The sequence below is a fragment of the Eretmochelys imbricata genome, chromosome 3 (genome assembly GCF_965152235.1).
Source record: "Eretmochelys imbricata isolate rEreImb1 chromosome 3, rEreImb1.hap1, whole genome shotgun sequence".
Taxonomy (NCBI): Eukaryota; Metazoa; Chordata; order Testudines; family Cheloniidae; genus Eretmochelys; species Eretmochelys imbricata.
Window position 1 is genome coordinate 22,100,329 of NC_135574.1, and position 12,408 is coordinate 22,112,736.

A 12,408-nucleotide genomic window follows, 5' to 3' on the forward strand; every position below is an offset into this window, starting at 1 on the left:
TCTCCCCATATACATACAGGGACGTCCCTGCAAATATTACTGCTTCTAAAAGAGTGCATTCTCTCCTTCCCCTCTCCCCATGCATATACATGCACTTCCCATCAGTCTCTAAAAGGATGCTTTCCCTAAGGAAGCACCATTTCATTGCTTCGGCCTGGCAGAAGGTTATGGATTGCCCTGGGGCCTCATGGAGAAAGCAGCAAGGATTAAAATGTACAGTGGGTAATAGGAAGAAAGGGAGAACTTAATATGACATCAAAAGGTTCTAGTTCTATTTTCTACCCTTCAATAGTTGTAGGGTCTGGTGCTCGTTTCTTTAGTACATTGTACATTTTGCATTAGCTTGTGGCTCCCATAAAATTCAAATCGTAACTCCTGGCACCAGATGGACAAAATGAACCTGTAGAAAATCTCAGAAAATAAGACTTTGTTGACCCTCTCCAGCTGCTTATTTTTATCCAGAGCTCATTTTTGACAGTTGCAGATGAAGGCATCTTTCAATTGTTAGTTACAACACTGCTATCCCAACCTTGATTACAAAAATCCCATTCTGCACACAGTCATGTCTGCACTGAAAATTTTCTGAATTGCATTGACAATTTCCCACAGCCTCAATTATCCAAAAATAATCATTTTTCCCTTGGATAATCAAGATTGTACAGTATTGCAAAGTATATTTTAGTCCTTAATTTAAGGTGTACATATCTACTTCTTTGGGAGGGATCCATGAACATAAGATTAGATCTGAATAGTCCATTTGCAAGGTCAAAATGTTTTAGAGAGCCGTTATGATGATTGAAAACATGTGTCTTACAGCTGCAGCAGCTTCAGCTGGAGGAACAGCAAACAATCTCGCGGGAGCCACGAACGGTCTATTTCGGCCACTTGGTGCCCAACCACAACAGCCGCAGCAGCAAACAAATAGTAGTCTACAATCTAATTCATTTTATGGCAGTAACTCTTTGACCAATAACTCCCAGAGCAGTTCCCTTTTTTCACATGGTCCTGGCCAACCAGGAAGTACATCTCTTGGCTTTGGAAGTAGCAGCTCCTTAGGAGCAGCTATCGGCTCTGCACTTGGCGGATTTGGCTCATCAGGTAGGTTCTTTAACATAGTGAGGAGATTTTGAGATTTGTGCTTTAAGGAAAAAATACATGACTCTTGCTTCCACACATATTTCCAGATAGAACTTGAAAAATAGGTTATTTAGGTTTAAAACAAAAATAGCCACATAATCTACAGAGAAGAGCAAGAGTCTGTTTAATCCACTAGGCCTTCTGTGTAAGAAGCAACTTGTTCTCTTAATAAATTAGTAATATAAAAAAATACACCTCAGTCAGAAACCTCTCAAGAAATTACTTTCCTATAATAAGCACTGTATACTAGTCTAGAATGTTCTTGTGTTTGTTTATTTTTAGAAAGCTGCTCAGGCAATACTGCATTTTGTGTTTTTAAAAATATTATAAAACCATTGATTAGCCCATCACTTTTGAGGTGTAACTTGCTTTTTATGTCTTGAAATTTTTTTAAATTATTTTAGAACTATTGATTGAAATAGTATTTCACACTCACACACCAGATATGACCAAATGTTGTGCTCATCCTTACATGATATTTTAAAGGGCCTTAGGCTGTGATTCTGCAAAGAGTTACTCCAATTAGTAGTCTCATAGTCTTCATTTGGATTGCTCTGATAAGTTTAGGTAAGCATGCCTGTAATTCTTGACAGGACTGTGGCCTTAATCATTATCATAGATGTCCCAAAATTTAATTGTCTATTTTGAAAAACACTATATGACACACAGCCATAATGTTCTTGATTTTTTTTAGTTGTAGTAGAAACTTGACACACTCTTTTTATTCACATAAGAGCACATGGAAAGGTAGCTTTTCCTGTTCAGATCATTTCTTCATCAACTCTACAAGCTGGAAAGTCAACTCCTTTGTAGAAAATCTCTTCCTCAGCTATATACATCCATTAGTCATTAGTTACTTATGGCACTGGGTTGCTTACTAAGTTTATTTTAGTAACATCAGTAGAACACTCTAACAATTGCATGCACTTCTCAAATGAATAAATGTTGGGGCAAAATTTTGAGCTTACACACTTCAACAGTATTCTTTTAAGTATGGCATATATACAGGTTGTCTCAACATTGTTTTCCACTAAGGAATATGAATAACATTCATTGTGATAAAACTACTAAAGCCAGGAAATCTAGAATCAAAGCTTACAATCTGGCCTTTAATTATGCCAATTTTGGGGGAATTAAGAGCACCCAAATATGACCCCTTTCTTTAAAAACAAAAAACTAGAAGGGTATTCAGTTGTGTTCTCAAATGATCTCAAGCAGTGTTGATACAGATGGGCCTTAATTACAAAGTAATTGTGCATTCCCATTTCTAAACTTTTAAATGTAGATTTCTCTGCTGAACCACTCTGTAATCTTTCTGTGTACTGTTAAACAGCCCTGTTCTGCTCCAGATTTGGTTGCACTTTATTGGCTGATGAAGTGAATCGTATGTGTATATATATATATTTTTAATGTACAAGATATAAACCCTGTAGGAAATCTCTAAACATGTAGAATATTTTTAAATGCACAACTTGTTGAGCAGCAGCATCAAAAAGACAACCCCACAACTTAAATAAATGTCAACCACATATCGGCCCACCACTGAGGCAAAAATTACCCTTCCAGCATGTTTTGAAAGTCAACAGATTGAGCCCTCTGTCGTATAGCAGTGGGTACCTTGGCCGCAGCCCCAAGATGCTGAAATCTCTCAATCATTACTCCAGCTGACTTTACTGACAGGTGAGCCCTTCATGAGGAAAGAAGCAGTCTGTGCTTTGTATTTTGAGAAGTGTAGTGGAACCCTTAGGATGAGTTGCTGCCTAATATATTCAGGTGCCCTTGTGCCAAGTATAGTTCATACCTACCAAACCACGGCCTTTTTTAAAAGCTATATAGTTGCTGATAAAAATACTAATTATAACAGCTTTGATAACTGAACTGTAGAACCCCTTCCTTTGTAAAATGATGTTAATGCATACTTGCCACAAATTAAAGGGGAATTTGCTTAATAGTTGACTTGTCAGAATACTGAGCTTCTCTCTCTGTCTCCACTCAGTGCCTTGCAAGACCTGGGTACTAATTAAATGGGAAGAATGAAGACTGACAGGCAAAAACATAGCTCTTTCCTGTAAAAATAAAAAAAATTAACAATCTAATTAAGCACTCCAAAGTAAATCTGTGGTAAACCTAATATCCTAACTGACTGGCTGGGAAACAAAGTAGCGCAAACAGAGGCAGGCATGCTTGTGATGACTATGAATTGTACTACTCTGCTCTCGTATATAAATTACACACACAAACCTATATTAAAAGAACATTGTTAAGGATGCAAAGTCAAGCACTTAGTTAGGAAATGCTCAGTATTAAGGTTGCTTGTGCACCCTTAATTTGGCCCTCTTCTGCACATGCATTATGCTACATTTTTAATTACATGATTATGACCTATTTATTCCACAGGACCCCTACCTTATTCAGTTCACTAGATGGACCTGGTTTTGGGGATGAATCAGGATTGTATAGTGAAGGAAAGTCTGTACAACCCTTCTTCGTTTGTTGTAGAAGTTGGAAAATGTGTAGTGAGGCAGAGGAATGCAGGAAGAGAAAGCATGGTTTCATGGTGAAGGCAGTTGAATGCTGCCCTGGAGAATTGGGTTCTATTCCTGCATTTATCACAGAGATCCTGTGTGATACTGGGCAAGTTACTTAAATCAAACTTTTCAAAGGTGGTCATTAATTGTGTTCCTCAGTTTTTTGGTGCTGGATTTGAGACATTGGGGTCTGATTTGCAGAAATGCTGAGCACTCACAGTTGCAACTGAAGTCTATGGGGTAATACACCCACTCATCTCACAGAGCTATTGTGAAGATAAATTCATTAATTTTGTGAAGCACTCAGATCCTATAGTGAGAAGTGCCACAGAAAAATGGATGCGGAAATTGTGTGTAGTAAATAAGATATGGGATCACCTATTGAACAATAAGAGGAAAACAAAATATTGAATAGCTACTCATTAAGACATCTCTATGCACTGAAAAAGGTAGTGGAAAAAATAGTATGTAATCATGTAATTAAAGATTGTATTGTAATGCGTACTCCCAAGGGGGCCAAATTAGGCAACCTTAATTCTGGCATTTCCTGACTTGTGAGTTCTTGCACTTGCAACCTTAATAACATTATTTTAATGTAGTTCTTTGTATGCAATTTCTTACTTTTTAAAAAGGTAAACTAAAAAACCAAAATGCAATCATATTGCATCAAGTAGACACCCATATCGTTCATCAGCAGGGTTGGTACCTTTAGACCCATTCTCCACTCCTCACACTTCTCGTCCCAGGTTTCTTAATCTTCCCCCCCAGCTCCTTATATCCAGTCTCCTTACCTAGCTAGGCCCAGTCCCATTCTGTGCCCTCCCCTCCTCCCCCTCTTTCCCCTAGCTCCTTGTCTGATATGTCTCTGTCCCTGGGCTTCTTTTCTAGTGTCAGTGTTTTGTGTCTGCCCCCCAGTTCCTTGTCCCAGTCTCCACGTTGGCATCTCTCAGATCTCCAGCCTCCTTTGATTCTTTCTCCTTGCCCAGTGAGCTCCCAGTCCAAGCCTTCTTGTCCCATTCAGTGCCTGGGCCCATCAGCAGGAGACAATAAGAGCGCAGAAAAGAGAGTCTCCAGACTATCAGTTCTGGTGTTCAGCCCAGGCACAGCATGCAACAGCCCAGAGCTGAAGTTGCGTGGAAAGTCCTGCTTGGTCTTGGGGGAGGGGATATGCCTAGTGTAGACTTTTTGGAGATTTTAGCTGATACTCTAGTCTCTACTGAGCATATGCAAACTATTTTTTTCCCCAAAGGCTTATAACTTGAACAAATCTGGACAGTTTTTACAGGGACAACAAGGCTCATCCCTGACACAAAGACCACCCTCAGCCAAATTTAAAGTTTCTGTTCCAAACCTTGGGGATACGAGAGCTTCTTAAAAGTTGCCAGAATTTAACATAAATAAAGCATATTCTTCACTAACCCCAGTCTCTCTGAAATGTTCTGAATGAAATTTTCCAAAAATTCAGCTTGAGGCAGGAATGCAGCAAGGAAAATTTCAGCCCAAATGGTTAAAGTTTGGTAAACTTAAAAGCAACTGAAAATCAGGATCTTGTAGTAATAATAATACATGGTGCTTCCAGTCCTAGGAATTGACGGGCAACCTTAATAGTTTGCAGTGCTACCTGCCCCACCTATTATTTTTATATTTATACATGTCAGAGCTTAAAACTGTCAGCTTTGATCCTGTCTTTTTTAAACTGACATAAAAATCAATTTGCCAAACTGAGTTCAAGATGTGCTCATTACTTTTGGAAGTGCAGCAGCATTAGTTACGTTCACCAGTGTGCTAGAAATGTTCCAAAATTAAAACAAGAACTCTGTTTTAACATTTCACTATTACATAACATTACAGAATATTTTAGTTTGTAAAATGGTGATTCATATGTATCCCTTCATTTATCCTAGAATGGTCATCAGCCTGCTGATACTACTGGGCAATATACCAGTCCTTCACTAATACAATTTAGCCTAAGCTTCTAGTCCGTAATTTACTTTCAAGCAATACCACAATAGCGTTTAAAGCTGTTCCCAGTTCCTCCCCTTATTTTGTTTATCCCACCCTGTGCTCTGCTTCTCCTCTTTTCAGCTTATGATCCTTTATGATCATAAGATCCCTTTATGATCTTCCTCCAAAATATCCTCTCTTTGAAAACCAACAACTCTCTCAGAGAATTTGAAAACTGACTCTAGCAGAATTACTTTCTTAGAGTGGCCAGTTGGTTTCCACAGTTCTAAGAGGTGTCTGACAAAGAAGAGAAGTTCAGTAGCAGCTGGGGCAAAAGTGAAGGAGATTCATTATTTTATTTTCTCAGCTTTTAAGCAAATACTTTTATTTTATCCAGCCTGTTTCCTGAAACCAAGTGGCACCAACTTGAATTATTTCCTGTGGGGAATTTTTTTTTGCAGATATTAGTGGCAATACTTTCAGCACCACTGAACCATATAAAGCATAGTGTAGGAAATTTCTGACTACTGGTCCCAAAGCCTGAAGTGAGGACACTAAAACATAGTACTACAATATACCAGTAAAAAGTCTGAAGTGAAATGTCAAAAGATTTGGGCATTGAGTAAAATACTTCCTTATCTGTGGTATGTTTATACCCGTTTGTGATTTATTCAAAAGCATGTACGGTTATCACAGTAATTGTCTTTATCATAACAATTGTTATAGTTATTGTGATCACATCTGTTATTGCCCAGCTGTAGTTGGGGATAGGTTTTATTCAGTTGACACTGTATGTAATTAGGGTTTTTTTATTTCTTCTTCAGTTGGCAGTTCTGCAAGTAGTAGTGCCACAAGGAGAGATTCTCTATCTACTAGTTCTGACTTGTACAAAAGATCTAGTAGCAGCCTAGCACCCATAGGGCAGCCATTTTACAATAGTCTGGGATTTTCCTCCTCTCCAAGTCCAATAGGCATGCCTCTGCCAAGCCAAACTCCAGGACATTCACTTACGCCACCGCCATCACTTTCATCACATGGATCCTCATCCAGTTTGCATTTAGGTAAAAACAAAACAAAACCCTTTTTGTTTGTATGTGTGTATGTATTTCTATATGTGTAAAATATTGTATGTTGCATAAAAGATGTCACACTATCTTTGCTGTCCAACAGTTTTTAATTAGAGGGCCCAGTCCTGAAAGTTGCAGAGTGCACTCAAACTCTCATTGATGTGACAGTGGAGAGCACACAGCATTTTGCAGTATGGAGCCAACAATTGATTTTCTACCACTCTTCAGATTTGAAAAGTAGAAAGAAAGGTCTGATGCCCAGTAAGACAACTCAATTTTTGTAGTATATATTCCTTTCTACTATGTTCAACAGGCAAAAGTGTATTATTCTTATTTGTGATTTGTGTACTATTTATATTTATAAAGGACCCTTTAATATGAGGAAATGTATTGTTTGATAGTGAAATAACTTTCACTATCACCTGATATAGCTAATGTTAGGAGAAAAACTTGAGCAAAGCTCACAATATTGAATGTATTGAAGGATCATCTTGAATCAATTAGTCTGCTGTCTTGAGGTCAGCTACTTTGCCAGGACATCAAGGATTATCACCAAGCAGATGAAGAAAATCAAGTGGCTATAGATCCATAATGCATTCTTTCTGTGGTGCCCCTCTGTATTATTTTCAAATTCTTTGTTAACAATAGTTCTAGAAATATTTGATCCAGTAAGAACATGTGTGGTGGCTTGATCTTAAAACACAAACACCACACTCACCCAAACCCACAAACAGGTATATTTGTGGAAGATCCTGTGTTTAATTCAGGGTTACTTCATAAAACCTTTTCCCCTTTTTTGCTGTAAATTTTTGTGGTTTTCTACATTTGGATGCATGATTGCACATAACTATTAGAATGAATTTCACTTGGCCCCATTGACTACTGTACACAGTCGTCCATCCATGCAGACAGTAGACTATTTAATCCCTGTACACTTTTATGTTTTGGTACAAATTAAAACAGGAAGATTTGTGAACTGAAGCTGTAGGGAAATAGAAATTTCTTGAAGCAAGAAATGTTTAAGTGGTATATGTATTCATGTTAAGCATAATTGAAATATACAATACATTTACAATTTAGTGTCCCCCTTTAGTATGACTTTATGGTTATATCCTGACTTTTCTAAATAAAAAATGGGTAAGGGGACATTTTAGCACACTTGATTTTTTTTAACCTTTTTTCCTTTTTTATGTCTATAAAGTGCACCTTTTGGGCTGAGATCAAGCACGGAAAGTTTCAGCCCAAATGGAAGCTTTTCAGAAAATTGTATCTGACAGTGGTGTTATCAAGGAAACCATTTTGCAGTTTTTAACTAGAGCTTTCACTAATAATGAAAGCTATAATTTAAATCCAAAATTTGAGGAGCATTATTTATATATGTAAATTTGATATCTGCATGTTTAGTGAACTGTGTTAAATAACAGGAGCCTTTCCAGTTTTGAGAAAATATATAAGTGCCATCAGTATCAAGGATTACACCTGTCATCAAAATTGTGTTAAACACAGGATTTAAACAGTTTAGATTGTCTGCCTGACAATGTGGGCTAAGCACAATTGTTTGTTAAAATAGAGTTCTGGATTAATGGCTAAATAGTATGTAGAGACCATAAAGTTATATTCTGAAAAGTGACTTTATAAAATTAACCATGAGATTCCATGCTTACTTTGTCTCAAACATTTCCAGTTCAGATACGATCAGTTTACATGTAAAATTGTTTTTCTGTCCTGCAAAATCAGCTTAAAATCTGAAAATCATTGTGTTCTTTTTAGCGCTCATAATTAACAGTAATGAAGATTCAGTTACACTGCTGCAGTCCGATTGTCTCTAATGGCATTGCACAAACATAAAGGGGGCCCTGCAATTGAAATTTAGTTACCTGTTCTATTGATTTTTCTCTTGGAAAGCTATGTTGACTCAGTAGTGCTGTCAGGTACAAAAAGTAGCAAAAGTTGTTACTGAAGTAAACAGATATGTCTCAATACAAATAGAAAGCAGATTTAAGGAAGAAGTCATTCTTACTTTTCATGTTTCAGAGTAGAACAATACTTTAAGGCTGTGTTTGCACTGCAGTTTTCATCTGTATTTTGATAATGCCTGTCAAACACAGTTCTAATCCCCCTTTGGATCTGGTGTTGAAGCCATTTGTCCTGCCTGCTGGTATGGACAGGATTAACTACACTTAACTCCTGTTCTCTTAAAATGGTGGTTGGGACTCAGTTGATCCTGTCCACACCACTGCAACCGTGGGTGGAAACATACATGGTTTATACTTTTTCAGACCCTGCTGCAAATTATAGTGTTGACACAGCCTAAAGAACCAACTGCTCCTTTGCAAGAAATTAATGCTATTTTAAAATCTTCAATCTCCTGCCACCAACTCCTTTCTTTCCCACTTCAGTTATTTTAGTCATTTGTCCCATATTGTCAAGCCATCACAGTACAAGCTGGTTGCTTGTAACAGCTCCTTTCTAATAGCAAATCTCAGTAGAAAGGCTGTGAATTGAATGATGCAGGACACTGAACTATTCTTTCACTCACAGTGATAAAACTGTGAGCCCAACTGGTTTTAAGCCATGTTTAAAACACTGGGACTACTTTTGTTTTAAGTATTCTAGACCAGAGCAGAGTTTTGAAGCTATGCTTTGTCCATGTGATCCAGGCAAAGCTGCTTAGCCTGAACTGCTGATGCTGTTTCATCTTTACCATAGAAGTGGCCTTAAGAATTGGTCAGTCTCGTTGAGAGTCGAGGCCCACTGTCAGGCCATGTGGGGTACTGTGTAGCGCCTTGACTGCAGAGGACTTCTGTAAACCAGGCATCATAAGCACTGAATTCATTTCTGAAATATAGACAAAATAAATTATGAAAAACCTGTATATACTTGAGTCCTTTACATTTTCACTTGAGCGGATGAAAAACAGAGCTGACCTCCTCTTACCTGAGGATCAGCTGGGGCTGTTCCCTTATTACAAAAAAAAACAAGAAAAAAACCCCTGTGTTAAATAATTAAATGTACTGTATTTTTATGTTAGAAAGTAAGATTGTTAACCACACTTAAACACAACAGCTGTTGTATGGCAGAGCTGTTTTACTTCGTGGGGAGAAATTCTTAAACAAATAATTTAATAAGTATTAACTGCTTTCTTGATATCTAAAGGAATTGGAGAGACTGGACTTTTAAAATATTCTTTTTTCATTTTTTTCCTGTTTCATGAAATAATGTGTACTATCTAAGTTAGATAGTAGTAGTTTACTTAATATTCATAGGACTGTTTAAAATTTGTATTGGGCCAATTGTTATTTTACCATATTGAAGATCTCCCTTATGTAAAATCAGAGGTGGTAACAAAAAAGTGTTCTTTGTTACCATATTAGGCATACTGTGCCCTTGATCTCATACTAGATGATATCCTGTTAGATTCACTTCTTGTTAATCGTTCAGTCTCTAAACTTGACCTGGGAGATTGGTCGGCAAATTTTTGTAGATAGTGCTTTGAAAGCTAGTCATTGTCCAATCCATTTAATGAATAGAGCAATGCATTATGTATCAGTTGGCCAATTCATTTAAAAGAATTGGCCTACTTGACCTCTGTTTTGGTATTGGAATCTGTAAAATAAACGTGGTTTTTGAATTTTTGTAGAACAAACCTGATATAGTAAGGTAACCAGAAGGACTTTAGTAACTAGCTTTCAGTTTTGAAGAATTTACAGTGCTATAAACAATAAATTTTTGTGAGGAGAATAACTGAAAGGTGTCCTGGACTATAATAATAGCTGGGCTGCACTTCTGCGGTTGGTATTGGTTGGATTTTATTTTTTGTGCACTAAGAATGTCTGAGTAGAATAGATGAGAGAAGTACAAAGCTGAGCAAACTTTGTATCTGTTCCAACACAATGAGCAAGAATATATAGTTATACAATAAATATCCATGACTCCTTTTAGGGTTTTTCATTTGCAGTCTATTCCCTTTATTATTAAGCTAGAACACTCCTTCTGATGTAATACTTCATTATAATAGCAAAGCTAACCACCTCATCAACCAATCAGTATGCCCCAATATTTTATTTTAACTTTGCAGTAACTCCTAGCAAAGAAAAAATAGTGCTACAGAAGTTTGAAAAATTCTCCATGCTGATCAACTATTAAGGGAAGGAGATATGTCTTCCCCCATACCAAGTTGTGCTATGATCTTGTCGTATGTCAGAAGCTAAACATAGCTAGGGTAATTCTTGAATAGAATGCCCTAGCCTCTGTTTGCCAGAACCTGAGAATGGGCAACAGGGGATGGATCACTTGATGATTACCTGTTCCATTCATTCCCTCTGGGGTACCTGGCATTGGCCACTGTCGAAAGACAGGATGCTGGGCTAGATGGACCTTTGGTCTGACCCAGTAAGGGCCATTTTTATGTTCTCAAGACATTATTTCAGCAGAGTTTTGAGTTGGTAATTCGGTGGGTGTTACTGTTTCCTATGAGTTAGTATATACTTTCGTTTACAATATTAAAAATAAAACAAATTGTTTCCAGAGACAATTCTCCAAATAAAATTTGATTGTAAAGTACTTTGAGATCCTTAAGGATGAAATTTTGCTATATAAATTTATTAATACACTTGTGTTAGACAACTTACCCAAAAAGTTAAACAAACAGAAAAATTGTCATACCTAGATTATGCTCTCATGGGCCCCGTTTTTCAAAAGTATGTGTTTTAAATTATTCCTAATTCACACATACAATTCCATCTGTGTGTGCATGCGCTAATTAGATCCATAAAATACAGGAGCATTTACTCAAAACTATCTTGTTACTTTACAGAGAATAGTTGTGTAATGAAGTAACATGGATTTTAAATCCTGCCAGTCTTCTTATGGAGGCAACATTGTAGTAAAGCTGCACTCACGTCGCTATTAAACCAACTTTGCTGAAATCTTGTGGCATTAGATTTACTCCACTATTCTTAAACTAATGATGAGGTTGAGTCTTGTATTGTAAATACTTAGAGGTGAAAAGGATAACATTTAAAAGCATGATTTTTTCAATCCTTAGCTGTTTTTAAAAAAGAAAAGTCTCACTGCATAAACTTTCCCTGCATCCATCTTGACCTATAGAACAATAATAATGTACCCTTTACATTATTATCATCATCATCTGTGAGCCCATTTCTGGAAATACTGATAATAGAAGTCATATAAATGGTAGCTGTAGGATGTGGATTTTGCAGGTAAATTCATAACAATAAAGTCGATTTTTAACAAAAAAAAAGAAAAACACCTTGAGACTAGAGCACTTTTTTATATCATTTTGAGATGCTATATATCAAATTAGGGACCTAAACTACTTATTCCTTTAAATATTTACTTTACAATTAGTATTACTTACCTTTTGTTTCCCTTTTTAGCTCATTGTGATATCCAATGTAATGTAAATGACTCCGGATATACTAATATATCTCAATCTTTTGCATACAGCTTCAGTAACTCAGCTGGCCATTCAGAAAAGACTCTGGGAGACTTCATAAATGTTTACCAGCCCATTGTAATAATTTGGTTGCCTGGTCTAGTAGATTGGTCAGAAAAATATTACCAAACAAAGGCTTGGTTGTGGCTTTAAAGGACACAGTCAATTTGAATTTTTTTTTTAAATTGGTTTCCTGATAGAACACCCTTCTTTACAGCACATACTGAAATTCCTTTTAAAAAATAAGTGATTTTTGGGTTGGGAGTGGGGGGGT

The 12,408-nt window shown here is 36.9% G+C and overlaps 1 protein-coding gene across 11 annotated transcripts in view; it reads left to right on the forward strand.

Annotated features, from left to right (window-relative positions):
* The window catches only part of PUM2 (pumilio RNA binding family member 2), a 109,333-nt gene that overhangs the window by 77,193 nt on the left and 19,732 nt on the right, over nucleotides 1–12,408 (forward strand). For 8 of the 11 annotated variants that reach the window (XM_077812490.1, XM_077812489.1, XM_077812481.1 and 5 more), the window contains 2 exons: nucleotides 817–1,098; nucleotides 6,434–6,670. In XM_077812490.1, the coding sequence (XP_077668616.1) occupies nucleotides 817–1,098; nucleotides 6,434–6,670 (519 nt within the window). The remainder of the gene's footprint in view (nucleotides 1–816; nucleotides 1,099–6,433; nucleotides 6,671–12,408) is intronic. The other 3 variants (XM_077812486.1, XM_077812487.1, XM_077812488.1) reach the window with 1 other exon arrangement.